General features: G+C 35.6%; 1 protein-coding gene across 3 annotated transcripts in view; it reads left to right on the top strand.

Moving 5' to 3' along the window:
• Boll (boule homolog, RNA binding protein) overlaps positions 1-18,809 on the top strand; it is a 101,392-nt gene that overhangs the window by 38,107 nt on the left and 44,476 nt on the right. For all 3 annotated transcript variants that reach the window (XR_007834873.1, XM_051190224.1, XM_051190225.1), the window contains exon 7: positions 15,411-15,482. Coding sequence is in view for 2 of the 3 variants with exons in the window: in XM_051190224.1 (XP_051046181.1) it covers positions 15,411-15,482 (72 nt within the window). In the remaining variant the exon portion in view is untranslated. The remainder of the gene's footprint in view (positions 1-15,410; positions 15,483-18,809) is intronic.

Here is an 18,809-nt window from a genome sequence, read left to right as displayed (position 1 = left end):
TGTCCAGTGTCTTTCTGCAGCTGTTTTTCCTTTTTTATTAGCATTAAGAAAGTTTAATGTGTTAATAAAGCATTATGTAATCTGTGTTTGGGTGCCTTGGTTCCTCCTGCCTGTTTTTGGAGTATTTCCTTTAAAGTACGATTGGATCTCTCAATTACTGCTTGTCCTGTAGGATTGTGTGGTATACCAATTATGTGTTTTATGTTATAATACTCAAAAAACTGTTACAATTTGCTGGAAACATCGGAGCATTGTCAGTTATTATTTGTGCAGGTATGCCCATAATGGCCATTACCTCTAATAGGTGTGTGATAACAGAATCAGCCTTTTCAGAGCTCAGAGCAGTGACCCATTGAAACCCTGAAAATGTATCTATAGTGAGGTGCACATATTTTAATTTTCCAAATTCTGCAAAGTGAAACACATCCATTTGCCATATTTCATTCCTATTTATACCTTTAGGGTTACTGCCTGGTAGTAAAGGAGTTTGGTTATAGAATGAGCAAATAGGACATTTCCCTATAATTTCTTTAGCTTGTTGTCAAGTGATAGAAAACACCTTTTTTAAACCTTTGCTGTTCATGTGGTGTTTCTTATGAAACTCCAAGGCTTCTAGCACACTTCTTATTAATAACTGATCAATTTCATAATTGCCTTGTGCTAGGGGACCTGGCAGACCCGGATGGGATCTGATGTGTGATATATATATATATAATGAGTTCTATTTCTGATAGTATCTTTTAACTGTATAAACAGTGAAGTTAATTCTGTATCATCTGGAATAAATTTTGCAGTCTCAATGTGTATGACCATTCTCTCTGCATATTGAGAGTCAGTAACTATATTGGGGGGGTTCTATAAAATCCATAAATACCATGAGAATGGCATATATTTCTGCCTTTTGTACAGAATTGTAAGGGCTTTAAACTACTTTACTTATTTTTCTGTTTTATATCCTGCCTTACCAGATTTGTTTGCATCAGTGTAGAATGTAGGAACTCCAGAGATAGGAGTTTTTTTTATAATGCATGGAAGGATCCAAATTGTTTTCTTTATGAACTTGATTCTTTCACTTTTGGGATAATTGTTGCTAATCATTCCCCAAAAAAATTACTGCATGGTCTCTACCAATAGTCATTATATTTCCATAAGGAGGAAATTTCTTTATTAGTTAAAAGTATTATAATTTCTGCTGGGACCCTTCTTGTCAGTTGATGAACTCTTAATTTACCTTTTATAATCAAGTCAGAGATCTTTTCTATATATGTTTTTAGTTTTTTGTTCTGTTTGTGTGGTAGAAATATCCATTCTAATATGATATCTTTCCTCTGCATCAAAATCCCTGAAGGATATTCTTTAGATGGTAATATAACCAGAATACTGTCTAGTTTGGGATCCACACGGTCCACATGTGCTTCTAGTATCTTCTTTTCTACCCATTCTGATTCCTTTTTGGCTTCTGCTGATAGTATTCATGAACTATTTAAGTCCTTGTACCCTTTTAGGGTCATTTTCAAATTTTTTTAAATTATGTCCTTCTATTCCAGTAATGGTTTGTAGTTGAGAAATCTCTCCTAGTAGTTTTTGAAGATCATTAAGAGTCTGGTAGCGATCTCTCCTGATCTGTACTTTTTGTGGTCTAATTTTCTGTAGACCTATTTTATATCCTAAGTAGTTGATAGAGTCTCCTTTTTGTATTTTGTTGTTGTTGTTGTTGTTGTTGCAATTTGTAATCCCCACCGAGGTAAAACTTCCTTTACTTTCTCAAACATTTTTTTCTAATATGTTTACTTTAAAATCAGCTAACAATATATCATCCATGGATTATGGAAACTGTTTACAAACTATTTTCAATGGTTTTTGCATAAAATATTGGCACAGGGTGGGGCTATTTAGCATCCCCTGTGGCAAAACCTTCCATTGATATCTCTTCACCGTTTGAGAATTATTGTAATTAGGTACCATGAAGGCAAATTTCTCTTTATCTTTTCTTGTAAAGGTATAGTGAAGAAGCAATCCTTTAAATCAGTAACTATAATAGGCCATTCTTTGGGTATAAAAGAAGGCAAGGGCATTCCAGGCTGTAGAGAACCCACTGGCTGAATAACTTTATTGATGGCTCTCAAGTCTGTAAGCATTCGCCATTTACCAGATTTCTTTTTGATAACAAATACAGGAGAGTTCCAAGGGCTGGTAGATTCCTCGATATGTCCAGCATTTAGCCATTCCTGAACCAGGTTTTCTAAAGCCTCTAACTTCTCAGAGGTCATAGGCCATTGTCCTACCCAGACAGGTTCATCTGTTAGCCATTTTAAGGGTAGGGATTTTGGTTCCTCTGTGTGTGTGGCACTTGTATTCTGTTTTTGTACAGCCTGGATATTAGGTGTCTGTTTTGTATAGTATTTTATAATACTTTTTCCAAAATCATAATGTCATTTATGGTTCATATCTAATACTGGGGGAATGTTAATCTGTGCTTCCATTGCTGTAATAGATTTATTGCTATATCAGCCACATATGGTCTCAACCTTCCTCTCTGTCCTTCCGGTCCTATACATTCAGTCCATCTCGTGCTCTGTTTTACCTGAGACAGGGTTACAATCCCTAAGAATTGAACATTTACCTCTTTCTGGGGCCATTTGGAGGCCAAGATGTATTAGTTACGATAGTTACATCAGCCCCTGTGTCCACAATGCCTCCAAACAGTCTGTTAGTCATTTTAACTATCAATGTAGGCCTATGACTGTTTATAGAGGTTTGCCAAAATATACGTTTTTTGTTTCCTTCTTTTATGTTTGATTCAACTTCCATCACTAGTTTGTCATCCAGAGCGGTATGAGTTTCTACAATAGGCACTGGATTTTCTAATCGTCCTGTGGGAGACTGTCCTCCACTGTGACTGGGAATTTCCGGACCACCTTTGACATGGGGGCCTTCAAGAGGCCCCCCAAGGAGTTTCCCGATTGTAAAGGGTTTCCTTGCTTGTCTGTGGTCGAGCTACATTCATTGGTCCAGTGTCGGCCTTTGCCACACCTTCTACATAACCCAGAAGGCTAAGGTCTTCTGTTTGATTCATTCCTGGGAGTATTATTTCTAGAAATGATTTGCCTACAATTTCGTTTTAGATGTCCTATCCTACCACAGTTAAAACACCTGATATTTTGATATCTTTTCAGACCTTTGGAGATGGCTTCTACCCAAGCTTCTATGTCACCATAGTTAAAACCTCTGTTATCTTGATGTCTTCTCAGACCTTTAGATATGGCTTCTCCTACCCAAGCTTCAGTGTTATTGTCATTATACTTAATGTTGGCTGTATATAGGACCCATTCATCCAAGGATGCTGATCTGATTTTTAAAGGCCAAAGCACCTGTTTGCACTGTGGATTCACATTCTCATAAGCTAATGATTCTATGAATATTTGTCTAGAATCTGTGTCTGCTATCTCTAATTGTATTGCCCTAGACAACCTTTCTAGGAATACACTAAAGCGTTCTCTTGGTCCTTGCCTTATCTTGGTATAGGATTCTATCCTCTCCCCTAGTTCATGAACCTTATCCCAAGCATTTAAGGCTGTTGTACTATATAGAGACAAGATGTGTTCATCATAGGCAGCTTGAGTTTCTGGGTCAGCATAAAGACCCTCACCAAGAATTTTATCTTGGGGAGCTTTATAACCTTTTTGTAAGCCCTGTATTTTAAGAGCTTTTGCTTCCTCTCTCCATAAAGCCCTCCATTCTAATTGAAAGGAGTTTTCAAGGACAGCTGATATTAATTGATCCCAATCCTTAGGGGTTACCTTATTTCTTGTCCATGATTTTATTAATTGCTTCACATATGGTGAGTGCATGCCATACATATTGGTTCCCACTGATATGGAACGACACTTTTTGGGTGTTTTTTCATTGCTGGTTTTTCATTAATAGATACAGGGAAAACTCCCCTGACCCTAAATGGTGTATAAAATTTTAAGTCTGTTTCATGCCCTGTTCTTCTTCTGGTGTATCAGATTGAAGGTCTTCTAAGGCCTGAAATCTATTCACCATTGTTTCTTTGAGTGCCTGAACTTCTTGAATCATAAAACTTTCTAGAGACTTCATTGAATCAGTCTCTTGCTTTCTCCAACTACAAATGATTCCATATTTTTAATAGTCTCATCCTTAGATATTATCTGAATGGCAAGTAAACTGCCTTCTAGAAACAATGTTCTATCCCCTAGCTTGACATTATCCTCAGACATGGAACAGATTCTATCTACTAGTTTTTCCATCTGGTGTTCCAGATTTTTTTAACCTTATTATGTAGCTTTGTCCAACCAGGAACAAGCTGTTTGTACTAGCATGTTAATGCATTGCATTGTTTTGTTTTTGTTATTGACGCATCAGACATGGAACAAATTGTTTTTAATTGGTCATTTTTATGTTCCATGTTTTGTATTCTACCTGTCAGCTCTCTATTGTCATCTCCAATATGATGTTATTATTAAAAAGGATCAGGAGAAACAAATAGGACAAATAGATGTTTATTCAGGGAGAAATAACTTATAACATAGACAGATGAACACCAGCAGGTTCCTGGTCCCAAGAACACCTCCGGATGCTCTTCTGTCCTCGTGCTGCAAGCAAGAGAGCTCTCCGAGCTCTCTCCTCAGACTTAGTTCCCCCCCAGGTAATGTCCGGCCCTGTCTCCACCCCCAATGGGCATGGTCTATGCCACAGGTGCAGACAAAGTGAATATCTCACTAAAAATAATGAAAATTTTTATGATATTTCTTTGCCATTTTTTTTCTTCTTTTGAGTTCTGCGTTCAAGTCACAGGCACATTTCTTAAGTGGGGCATTGTTTAAAACTCTTTAATGACCCAAAGCTTTTTAGTTTCATGAAGTCCAACTTGTGAATTGTTGATCTTAATTTTTGGGCAAATGGAATCCTATTCAGAAAGTCCTTTCCTACAGTTTTAATTATGTATTGTCTATGTTTCTTTATATCACTTCCAGTGTTTTCGGGTTTCACATTTAGGTTTTTGATTCCTTTGTAGTTAGGTTTTGTGCAAGGTGATAAAAATAGGGCTAATTTCATTCTTCACTAGTTGTTGAAGATGCTTTCTTTTCTCCACAGTATGTTTTTTACATCTTTGTCAAATATTAAACGACTAAAGTTACATGTACTCATGTTTGTATCTTCAGTTTTGTTCTATTGGTCTATGTGTCTGTTTTGTGCCAATACCATATGGTTTTTATAACTTTGACTTTGTGATATATCTTGATATTTGGAATGGATTACTCAAGTATTATTGCTCTGGAGGTTTTTGGCTGTCTGGGGTCTTTCTGCTTTTATATGAATTTTAAGATAATTTTTTTTATTTCTGTGAAGAATGAGACAGAAATTTTAATTAGGATTGCATTTAATCTATAAGTGAGTTTTGAGAAAAAGGTTATTTTCACAATATTAATTTTACAAACCCATGTTTGATGTCTTTTCATCTTCTAGTCTCTTTATCTGTTTCTTCAGAGGCTTAAAGTTTTCATTGTAGAGGTCCTTCACTTCCTTGGATAGGTTTATTCCTTTATACTTTTTCTTTGAGGCTATTGTAAATGGGAATCTTTCCATAGTCTCTTTCTTTGCATATTTATTATTTCTGTATTTTAAAAAAACTATTGATTTGTGCAAGTTGTTTCTGTTTCCTGCCTCATTGCTAAATTTATCATTTCTAGAAAGTTTCCAGTAAAATATGTGACATTTTTTTTTTTTTGCAACTAGAGTTAATTTGACTTCTTCTGTTCCTACGTGTATCCCTTTAATTTTCCTCTCTTGCCTTACTTCTCCAGCTTGTGCTTTGAGCACAGTCTTGAAAGGAGTGGTAATACTAGATAGTCTTGTCTCCTTCCTGACTTTAGTTGGATTGCTTCCATATTTTCTCTATTTAGGATGATTTTGACTGTGGGTATTTCATATATACATACTTTATTATGTTGAAGTGTGTTCCTTCTGACTCTACATTCTCAAGAACCTTTATCAGATAAGCATATTGTATTCACCAAAAATTTTTCTATATCTATTGAGATGATTGTGTGATTTTTGTCTCTACATCCATTTATGTGGTTTATTACACATTTATGGACTTGAATGTGTTGAAACATCCCTGATGTTCAGGGATAAAGCTGCCTGGGTCGATGTGGTGATAAATTGTTTATAATCTAATAAATAAATAGTAAGAGTGCAAAGCTGGCCATAGCCATAGAGGCCAGGACTTGGGAGACAGAGGCAGGTAGAGTTCAAAGCCACCCAAGGCTACATGAGAGTGAATCAGTCTAAAAGAGAAACAGAGCCCATGCCTTTAATCCCAGCACTATTGAGGTATTTAAGCCACGAGCAGGGTCTCAGACCTGGCTTTCAGTCTCAGGGCAATTAGTCTTCAGCCATGTTTAGGACAGCACTGGTACAGGTAAGTGCCCTCTGGCAGCTTGGCTGCTTTGCTTTGCTGGTCTTTGATTTGAACCCCAGTATCTTTGTCTCTGGGTTTTTATTATTTGTGCTACAGGCCATGGAGGGCAGGCATGTGTGTATGCCTTTACCTGATTTGGGTATTGAGAACTGTAGGGCTTAAAATGTTAAAGAAAGAATACCCTGCAGCTGACTTGACCGTAGACCTGGGACAAGTGAAAAACATCCTGACCTTTGGCTTGATCCCAGGACCAATCAGAGCACAGAATCCCACCAATTCCTGAACTTGCCCCAGAATCAGGCTACAAAAATCCACCAATTCCAAGACACCCTGGAAAAGCACCCCCACACACACTTAAGAAACCCTACATAAGCTCTGCCCTGTTCTGTTTGCTGCTGCTTCTCATCCTAGATGCAGCCACACTCCTGAAGTCTCCCTTGCCACTAAATCTCTTCCGTGAGGGTTAAACACATCATTACCTAAGCAGAGCTGTTAACAGCTTTGCTGGGGAAACCCTCCCCTGCCACAGCAGAATTGTTACACTTACACTGGGGAAGCCTTTCCCTGGAGCAGAGCTTTAAGCGGCTATGCTTACAGTGACTTAGTAGTTTTTCTTGGCTCCCAACTGCCAGGATACCATTCTAATACCAGCTCCAATGTGACATGGCTTCATAGGAGGAATTTGGTGGTGCTCCTTCTGTTTCTGTTTCTTAAAGTTTAAGAAGTATTAGCTATAGATCTTCTTTGAATCTTTCTGACTCTATCTGGTCCTAAACTTTTTTGTTGGAAAACATTTTGTTATTTCAGTCTTGTCATTTCATATGGGTCTATTTAAGTTACTGATTTCGATTGGTTTAATGTTGGTGATTTGGCTGAATCTAGAAATTTAACTATTTCTTTTAGGTTTTACAGCTTGATGGAGTACTAGTTTTTAAAGTATTTCTATTTAATATTCTGAATTCTTTGATGTCTATTGTAATATTTCCAGTGAGTCCCCTCTTTCTTTGGGTTAGTTGGGCCTGGTCTCACAATTTTATCTTCTCAAAGAACCAGCTCTTAGTTTGGTTGATTATTTGAATTGCTTTGTTTCTATTTCAGTAATTTCTGCTCTAATTTTTTTTATTCCGTGCCCTTGACTAGATTTATTAGATTTGTTCTTATTTTTCTAGTTTTTATGAGTTATGTCATTAAGCCATTTGTTTATACTCTTTCTGATTTTTAATATAGACACTTAAAGCTATAAATTTCCCTCATAGGACTATTTCCAATGTATACCAGTAGTTTTATTATATTTTTCATTTTCACTTAGTTCAAGGAAATATTTTTATGTTTTGATTTCTTCTTTAACCTATTCATCATTCACTAATGAGTTATTTAATCTTCATGGGTTTGTGTATTTACTAGAGATTTGTTTGCTGTAAATTTTGTTTTATTGAATTGTGGTCAGCTAGGATATACAAAGTTATTTCAGTCTTTTTAATTTATGAATATTTGTTTTGTGTCCCAGCATGTGGTCTCTTTTGTAAAGCTTTTGTGTGTTACTGAGTAGAATGTGAATTTTTTGGATGGAATATTCAATAGATGTCTGTGAAGTCCATTTGATGTATAATGTCATTTTAATTCTGCTATTTCTTTGCTTATTTTTTGTCCAAATGATCTATTAAAAAAGTGGGGTATTGAAATTACCTACAATTATTGTGTTGATGTTGGCCTGTGTCTTTAAAATTAGTATTAACTTTTTTATGAAATTAGGGGTGCCACAGTTTATGAATATATGTTTAGGATAATAATGTATTGTTGGTTAATTGTTTACTGGATTAGAATGAGTGTCCCCTTTTATCTCTTCTAATTAGTTTCAGTTTGAATTGTGTTTTATCAGATATTAGGATAGCAATATCTGCTTGCTTCCTGGTCCCATTTGAGTGAAATACTACTTTTGCCTATACTTTTACTCTTAGGTACCTATCTTTAAAGCCAAGGAGTGTTTCATTTATACAGATAGGTGGATTTTTTTTCTTGATACCTTTAGCCACCCTTAGTCATTTGACTACAAGATTTAAGGTCATTCATCTTTAAAGTTATTGAAACATATGGTTTAATTTTGGTCATTGTGCTGATTTTTGATGGTGTTTGTGTACATTGTGATTTAGTAATGACTCCATGTTTTCTTCCATGTCTCCTTCTCTTTAGCAAAAAAAAAAAAATATTGCTTCTTGCATTTTATTTAGGTTTAATTTAATAGATATGAATTTTTAGCCTGTTTATTTTGTGGGAAGCTTTCCTTTCTCCTTCAAATAGTGCAGATAATTTTGCTGTTTGTATAGTCCAGGTTAACCATCATGGTCTTATAGGAGTTGTAATGTATTACTCCAGGTTCTTCTGGCTTTCAAATTTTTTTATCAGCTGTTACTCTTATGAGTTTTTCTTTATATATAACTGGTGGGTTTTTTTTTTCTCTTGCAGCTTTCAAATATACTTCCTTTTTCTATATACTTAGTGCTTTAACTAAGATGTACCATGGGATTTTCTTTCCTGGCTGGTCTATTTGTTTGTGTGCTTCTTGTACCTAGTTTTCTTCTATGATCTTGTTGAAGATCTAGTCATGCTGTTGACTTGGGATTATTTTCACTGTATGTTCCTTTCCTGTATTTTTTAAATTATTTTTATATTCCTTATTTTGTGTAGATCATCTACTTTGGCTTTGAGTCCTGAAAGTCTATTTGCTACTTTACTCATTCTGTTTGTAAGGCTTTCCTTTGAATTTGTCTAGTTGTGTTATTATTAGGTTTTTCAATTCTGTCCTCATTTCAGTTTGAGTCCTTGTCACTGTTTCTATTTATTGAATTCTGTTTTTAAGTCTTGAACTGTCTTCATTGTGTCTGTCAGTCTTATGTTTGTGTTTTCTTGACTACTATTCAGGTTTATTCTCCTTAAGTTCTTTCTCCTTAATTTCTCTTATTGAAATTTATTATTATTCTTTTAAATACTTCATCCTGGAGCTCATCTAGGTAATGTCATTGGCAAACATTTCTACAGAACTGTTGGACCTTAGAGAAAAAATACTGGTTTGTGCTTCCATTTTATAGTTTGCAGTAATACATGGGCATGTGAACTTTTTTTGGCAGCCTTGGTCAGATATGGATAGAGAGGATGGGGCAAAAGAGAAGATGTGTAGATGGAGGTTTCTGTTCCGCCTGGTCCCACAACCACTTTGTCCCAAATAATCACACCAAGATTTACATTAAGTAGAAAATGTTTGGCCTATGGCTCGGGTTTCTTATTGGCTAGCTCTGTCTTAATTATTAATCCATTTCTATTAATCTGTGTATTGCCACGAGGCTGTGGCTTACCCATAATCTGGCATGTTACTCCTTCAGCAGCATGGCACCATTTTGTGGCCTCTGCCATCCTCTCCCCAGCCTTTTCCTGGTCTTGTAGCCCCGACTATGCCTCCTTCCTGGCTGCTGGCCAATCCGTGTTTTATTCATCAACCAATAAGAGAAACATATACAGAGGGACATTCCCCCATCAAAGATGTCTTGGTAGGATAGGTTTAGAAGGTGGAAATGGCATAGATGGAATGAAATCAGGTAAATATGGGGCTGTGCTGGTTGCACAAAGTGTCCAGGTCTAAGCATGCAATATAGGGGTAATCTGGGGAGTTGAGAAGGGGGTGTAAGCAGGGGAAGAACAGGCAGACTCACTATGGTAGACACTAGACAAGAACATGTAGAATATGGCTAGGTGAAGAGGTTAGATGTCTTGAACCCATTGTTAGCCATTTATTCTGAGTTGCTTGTTCATTTTCTTCATACTCCATTTTCCTAAAAAGGTGATTTCTCTTTATCCTGAATTCATTACATGGATTTTATAAAAATGTTTTTCCAGTTTGTAGCTTGCCTATTAACACTGTTTATATTTTTCTCAAAACGACACAATTTTATGTGTTTATTGTTTAAATGTTGACAAACCTGTGAATGATTGTTGATAAACAATTTCAACTTTATTACAAGAATATAGGTAACCTTTTAGATTTTATATTCCTAAATGTTGCTGCTTTTCATATCTAGATTTAAATCTTTAGTTTATATGTTGATATATCAATCCCTTTTTCTGTTTTGAAATGGAACCTTTTTCAAATGCTGTGTTTCTTGTGGTGGATATGTTTCTGAGTTTTTCATTCTATTTCACTGGTTATATACTTTCCCAGTTACATTTTAAATGTTATGACTTTCTCATGAGTCTTACTACATTTTGTTTGAGAGAGCATATAGGGCTTTTTTGTTGCTGTTTTTGTTTTGTTTTGTTTTAATATTCCTATTTATTTTTGATGCACATGAATGTCACATTCTCATATACAGAGTTGGCTCACAATGGCCATTAAAAAAATGAAGGAAAGACTATGAAGCACAGCAACTGAAGAGACACACCATGTATCTCTCTTTCTTAGTTTGGTAGGGTCACAGAGAGAACTCTGATTTACTATGTGATGTGAATGGATATTGATTAAAGAGAAATGTTTCAATAATAAATCCCATGATGAACACCACAGCTTATTGTTAAGCAAGAATCAACAGTAATATATTAAGATCTCTCAGGTATTTCCAAGGTCAAATGTTGATAATGGAGTCCACAACAAGACCTTATCTGAAAGGAAGCACATATTGTTGATTTAGCGTCCATTTGCCCATTCCTTCTTCTGTTCTTAACTCTGCTTCTCTTCCTCCCTTTATCCAGCGTGTGCTGGGAAATGCAAAGTGCCTTAGCCTAAACAAAACATAATGGAGGAAAGAGAAGAAACTGGGAAAATAATAATAACATCCCCAAGCTCTTGAACTCTTCGTTCTTTGAATGCTGTCAGGATGCCCTCCACAAAGGGCTATCAAGTACTGGCAGGGAAGAGGGTGTTTGCTGGCCTTAGCTGAAACACAGAAACACTCAGAGACAGGAAATGCCTTCTGTATCCAAAGAACAAACAGTAGTTACCCTCTTAGCATTTAATAGGCTGGCAAAGTAAAGGCTACCAGAGAAAGCCGAGAAAAATAATGTAGGTTTGCCTCCAAAACCTCAGTTATATAGGCTGTTTGGCTTACAGACAAAAGAGCTGTTTTCTAAGGAGAACTGTTTTGTTTTTTTTTGTTGTTGTTTTTGTTTTGTTTTGTTTTTCTTGTTCCTTCGTCATCTTTCAAACCCATTTTTTTATTGTGCCTTTCCGTATTAAACATGTACATACTCAGACAATTTGTAGGAGTCAGTTCCTTCCTTCCAGTGTGTAAATTCCAGCAGTGAAATTTACATCTTCAGGCAACTGGCAGGTCCCTCTCCCTACCTGCTGAGTCATCTTACCAGACCTTATCATGAGTCTTGAAGTTGCATAAGGCATATCTCTCACTTTGTTCTTTTTTCAGTTTCTCATACTCATAACCATATATATTTGCTTTTTATGAGTTAAAATTTTATGCATCAGCTGTTCTTTGGAAATCCCCTGTTGGTCTTTTTAGAATTCCTTTCAACATGAATATTAATTTGGGACATTTAAATCTTTTGTAATTGAATTTTCCTATCCTTGAACATAATCTGTTTATTCATTTAGTTACATAAGTCTCTCTTTTATTTTCATCCATCAAAAATTTTTACTTTCTCAATAAGAAGAAATGACACAACTTTTGTTTACTTGGTTCTTACTACTCTGTAGTTATTGTTACATTTATGAAGGATATCTTTTTGGGAAAAAAATGTTACCTAATAGTTTGTGACAGTTAACTAATAATGCCTTTGATTTGGTATGTCAATATTTTTTCCTCCTAATTATTATAATGGCAGTATCTCTGACACAATATTAACATAATCTTGTTTGGGGAAAAAGAAGTTGAGGGATCGCTGTATGACTTTATACAAGTGAGACATGTATGCATATAGGTAGCTTAAGATACTCTTTTTTTTTTTCATTTGTTACTAGATGTTAATAATTGACTTTAAGGAATTATTTTTACATTTCATCAGCAGCATCAAACAAGAGGTACACGTACTGCACAGGGTACAGAGGGCTATCAAATACCTTAGAATATTTGCATTGCATGGAGCAGATGAGAGTTTGCATGGATGAGTTTATGGTCTAGAGATATACAACTCAGAGCTTGAGAGCTGAGTTAACTCTATACCACAGAGGTACTTACACATTTGCTTATTGCTATTCTTGTCATTCAGTTATAAGGAGATTGAAATTGTGAAATTTGTGGTAAAATGGATAAATCTGGAAATTATTATATTAAGTGAGGTAACCCAAATTCAGAAAAAATACCAAATTCCCTCTCTTACAAAGATCCTAGCTTCTAATTTTTATATTGTGCATTTGTGCATTTATGTGGCAGTAAGTGTGAGTGTAGATTATAAAGCTAGAAAGGGAACCGTGAAAGGGGAAATTTTGAGAAAGGAGCTGAAAACAGTAATTGAATAAATACGACAAAGTAGAAGGGAGACTGCTGAGAATGGAAGTGAACAGCAGGAACAGCTGGAAAGATAAAGGACAAGAGTGAAAGAGGATCGGCCAAAGTATGCGTGTGGACACTGTGGGAAAGAATGTAAAGTACATGAATGTAGTAGTTGGAAAGAAAACACTCCCAAAGGAAGTGTGGCCTTGTTGGAGTAGGTCTGGTCTTGTTAAAGGAAGTGTGTCACTGTGGAGTGGACTTTGAGGTCTCATATATGCTCAAGCCATGCCCAATGAGACAGTTTACTTCTCCTATATTCCTCTCTCCATCCAGCCATACACCCCTTCCTGTCTCCACCTCCTTAATGCCAGGATTAAAGGTGCCCAAATACTGAGGTTAAAGGTGTGATCCACTACCTCTTGGCTCTGTTTTTCTGTACTTATCCTTACTGTTAAGTCAAAAGCAATGTTAATAGTCAACTCTGATAGTGAAGAATGAAAGTCCTGGTTATGATGGCAATCTCGGTAAATGAAGTGCCCAGTATTCAGACAGGAAAAAAATCAAGGGACCCTATTTCAGCATTTATTCATCTTCAACTTCCAAATTCTGTCTTTTAAATTTTTTTTTAATTTATTCTTTTTATTTATTAATTTTTAATAGTGTTTTGCCTGTGTGTATGTCTGTGTGAGGTGTTAGATGCTGGAGTTACAGTTGTTAGCTGCCATGTAGGTGTAAGGAATTTAACCTGGGTCCTCTGTGCTCTCAACCACTGAACCATCTCTCCAGTCCCCCAAATTCTGTTCTTAATGTGACAAACTGAACATCAAATGGGAATCTTTATTATATGTAAAAATACTATTTAGGGTTAATTCTGGCTTCTTTAGATCCTCCGGTTTAAATTCTTCTTAATACTGTATGTCCTCTCAAGCACAGTTCACACTGGGTAGTGGTGGCACATGCCTTTAATCTCAGTACTTTTAGGCAGAAGCAAGTGGATCTCTGACTCTGAGGCCAGCCTGGTCTACAGAGTAAGTTCCAGGACAGTCAGGGCTATGTGGAGAAACCCTCCCTCCAAAAATAAAACAAACAAACAAAAAAAAACACACACACACACAATTCATGAGTCAAGCATGTTGCAGTTTTTCTTTGGTATTCATTTTGTGAATTCAGAATTACCGTGATGAACTTGGACCTACTTTTGTAGATACTTTGTTGTATCTGGTGCTCTGTAAACTCATCACCTGGACCCAAGAGCCAGAGTCCATACCTCTCCTAAAACTGCTGCTCCAACACTGCAGCAGATTCTATGTCACATCCAACATGCTCAGTCTCCAAACACATCCCATTAATCCCATTAAGGGTCAGCTCTGAATTAGGGTCTTTCCTGGATGGCCCCAACATTAGCTTTGAGAACACACTGTGAACCAGAGTTTCAAAATCTTGGCTTTATTTCCACTTGGAGCCAAATATTTCATTGTTGTAGAATATTAGTCATGCCATTGTAAAATGTTTAAAAGGATTTCTGCCATAATTATGGCAGTTAAGCATGTCCCCTAACATAGCTAAGTGCTCTTATGAAGCAAAATCAATTATGGTTGAAATTCTCCTATATTAATATCTGTTCTGTTTGCTAAGAATTTTCATCATAAAAAGGCAATTACCATCTGCTGAGATGGTAATTTTCCTCCTTTAGCATATTAAGAACAGTAAAATATACTATTACTTTCTAGCCTTATCTGTGCTATAATTTTATTAGCATATCAAATCTGTATTGTATAATATCATGATATTTGTCTTGACTTTGGGGTTGTGGACGTTTAAACAAAAAATTAGTATATTACATCCCAAGTTAAAAATTAAATTTTAATCATTAGCATCACTTTATTTTGCCTATATTGAAATATAACTTACCTGTTTTATTAATAATCTGGTCTTAAGTAATCTGTTTGTGAGCTTACCCTGTCATTTTTAATAATCAAAAGATACTTCATTTTCTTCAAACACAAACCTGTCACAATTTTTGAATTATTAACTCATTTAAATATTAAATTACTTAAACATGATTTCACTGTGTTTCAATAAATATTTTAATTAAATATATAATAATGAAATGGAATGTTGGTTCTAAGCAATGAGAAAATCAACATAAGATTATTCATTTGATGTTAACCACTATTGTAAATATAGCCAACTTCTGGTTTCTACAGTGGAAATAGGCCATGACACTTAGTACAGGTGCCATTTTTTTCTAGATGTTCTCATAGGCCTGTATTTTCATAACCATTGAAGGTATTAAGTTTCAGACTTAAAGAAACTTCAGTGGTATTTTGTTTCAGTGTTACTATGAAAATGAAGCAACATAGAAAAACTGATTATTTTAATAAATAGATTTAAATAAAGTTGGTAATGATGCCATAAGATGAAGAACATTTTAATTAATAACCAAAAGTTAACTGAGCTTAGGCAATAATTCAAGATAAATTTTTATTGTAATTTAAAGTTTTTCCTAAAGTAAATTTTGTTTTCTCCCACAGTCACGGTCCATATCTAGTTCTCCTGTGATGGTAGCGCAGCCAGTTTATCAGCAACCTGCCTATCACTACCAGGTAGGCATTGAGTTCATTAGAACATCTGGGCTAAGGGACCGGGAAAGATGGTTCAGTGGGAAAACACTTAAACTACTCAACGCCCTAAGCATGTGGCTCTAACCCAGTGTTTCAGGGACAAGAGACAGCAGCAGATCTTTGAGCTCACTTTCACGCCAGCCTAACCTTGAGAGAGAGACCCTGTCTCAAAGAATGAGGAGAGCAAGAGGAAGAAAGGTGTCTGCCCAAAGTCAGCTGTAGCCCCCACATGGGTGCACACACATGCAATTCTCTCTCTCTCTCTTTCTCTCTCTCTCTCTCTCTCTCTCTCTCTCTCTCTCTCTCTCTCTCTCTGCTGAGGAAGTAGCTCAAAGTTGCTTAGCGTATAGGACGAATAAGATTTAATCCCAAATATAATTTTTATAAGTCCTTTTCAGATGAATTTCATTTTTTTTCTTTTATTTGCAAAGACTAATTTGGGAAAGGTAGTTATTGTCTTGAGAGAGAACAGATTTGATTCTTTTCACAAATGTAATGAATTAATTTCTCTCCTGTTTAAACTTTATTCTAAAATGCCTTTAATAAGCAGTAATTCACAAAGCCAGGTACAGGTATTTTGTTCTTAATATTAGTTTTAATTTGTGACTGTTACAGTTAATACAGTGTGTTTTGAAATAAGCAGTATAGAATGATATATTAACTATTATAATAACCCCCTTTAGTTAACCAGCATTCATTTTTAATTCTCATGGATGATTAGGAATAAGAATGTGGTATAATGTCAGTAGATTAATTTTTGGCATGGTCAACAATGACTTCTAGACAAAATTCTGGTAACAATTTGTTATAAACTGAAATATAGCCATTATTTCTATTTATGTAACATCTCTGGTTGTGTTTGTGTGGTTGCCTCTGCTTTCAAAGGTTGTGTATTTCTAGCAGAGATCTTAATGATCTGAATGCACATCTTAAAATATTTACTCTTGCCTTTCTTTAAAAAGTTTTTGTCAACCTGTGATCTATAACATTTGCACATAAAATCAAATTGTAATACTTCTGGAGTAGTGGAAGAGTATTTGGTTTCTGTTACCATTTTGGTTTTGGGGGTTTTTTTTGTTTGTTTGTTTTGTTTGTTTTTTAAACTTTTAAAATACACCCATATGAAATGTGACAGGATTATGAAGGAAATTCAGTGACAGAATTCTTTCTCCGCATTTATAAGGTCATGGATTTTATTCTTAGCAGGTGAAAAGGAAGAGAAATAGAGGGAGGAAGGTAGGGGGAAAGGGACAACAAAAGGAAAAGGGAGGTGATGTTGCCCAGTTCATAGTTATTGCCTAGCATAAATAAGGCCCTGGTTCTGTCCTCACTCAGCACCATCTAAATTGTAGGTGGGAAGTGGAGACAGGAAGATCAGAAATTCAACATCTCTCGGCTATATAGACATTGGAGAGCAATCTGAGTATATGAGTCCCTGTCTACAAAAGAAATAAAAAAGAGTAGTATGTTGATGTTCTATAATCCTTTATTATTGGACTTTAATTACATTTTGTAATTACTTTTGTAAAGTTTTGGCATGAATTTATGTGCACATATGTGTAGAGCCCTTGGAAGCCAGAAGAGAAAATCAGATTCCCTAGAACTGGAGTTATTGTAGACAGTTGTGAGCCACTGTGTGGGTCATGGAGACAGAGCCTGGATCTTCTAGAAGAACAAACAGAAAGTGCCCTTAACCACTGTGCCAGCTCTCCATCCCCAGATTATTAGACTTCCTTTGTGTATTTTTAATTAATCTTATTTTAATTGTATTGTGCTAATAAACTAAGATATTTTCTCCATTTACAAAAAAATGAAAATAGCTTAATTGCATTTATTTAAAATATATTTGTAGCATGACTTTTTCTAAGCCTTACAGGATTTCAACTGAGACTAAAGACAGGTCACTAGGCACCACACCAGGTAAAATAACTGGCCAAGGCATTGTGAGACCACTTCTGAAACCCTGAGTTCATTGCTCATGTGAGAGGAATGTGAGACTAGTGGAGATTTGTTAACATGCTATGTCATACCCATGTCTCTTCAGCCAAGTAAGGTGGACCTCAGAGAATGACATGGGGAACTTAGAACCTATCTGCTGAGCCCCTAGAGATGGTGACACTGTGGGACTTAAGCTCCTAAAAAAAAAAAAAAAAAAAAAAAAAAAAATTCAAAGAGTGTGTTGGCAAAACCAGGGAAGAAGTTTGTAGTAGGAATTTGTTAAAACAAAGGCTTATGTTTCCTCAAAACAAAATGTAACCAGACAGAAGAAACTCTTCCCAGAAACGTATGGATGACCCCACCTAAGGATCTGTACAAAAAGAATGCGACCTACAGCCAGAAGTTCCTAACAAGAATATCATCAAAGAATCTAGTACAGTTCCATACCTGACAGCTGGCATTTGGTATCTTCCAAACTCCAAAACAGTAATTTACTCTCAGTAAAACCCAGAGACAAGGAAAACAACATAGTGCTTTTAAAGTGTCAGAAGTAAGAAAGTAGAAAGTTGCATTATGCTTGTATCTGAATCCAGCTCCTTTATTATTGATATAGCAACATTTTTAATTTAGCAATAAATATTAATTGTTGACATGTGTAATTTATAAACTATAAAATTTAATTTTATACTTTGATTCTGACTTTATGTTTGACACTAACTACAGAATTAAAGGTGAAGATTGATGGTTTCATCAGATTCTGTTCTTCACACCAGATAATCCATGGCTTAATAATATGACATTAAACTGTTTTACTGTTTTTCACATTGTGTTTAATTACTGAAATTGTCTAACAAAGCCACATATTAATCACTATATTTCAAGTTTTTTATCAAAACATTAAGAGACTTTTTCCCTCAATTTTTAGATGTTATATAGAGAACAGATTTCAATTATCTTAGTCATCTTTTAATTTGGCGATACCATCCTTTGCAAGTTAGTGGTCAGTCAGCATTGTATTTATTACAGTTATGGTTTAGATAATAGATCTAGGAGATTATAGTCTTATTCCCTCCTCTCTGTCTTCCTATCATCTCTCCCTCTTCTTCCCCCCTTTCCCACCTTCAGTAATGGAGATATTATAAAAGTAAATAAAAGTAAAACATTTTGCTATTACAAGATCATTATCTTTATTTAGATAAAACTTACATAACTTTATTGCTCAGTTACTATAAGTATACAGTTGAGTAGTTTGTATTAAACATATCACTTTCTTGACATGCCTTTTTCTCCCCACCCAAACTCTAAACAAGTCCTTACCTGTTTGTTACCAGCAGTTTTCCGCCAGCCTGGTGCCAGAGTCTCGTCAGCTCC

This window comes from Phodopus roborovskii, unplaced genomic scaffold (assembly GCF_943737965.1).
Source record: "Phodopus roborovskii unplaced genomic scaffold, PHOROB, whole genome shotgun sequence".
NCBI classification, from domain to species: Eukaryota; Metazoa; Chordata; class Mammalia; order Rodentia; family Cricetidae; genus Phodopus; species Phodopus roborovskii.
The sequence above is the reverse complement of the archived record's forward strand: the minus strand, read 5'-3'. Positions and strand labels throughout refer to the sequence as shown.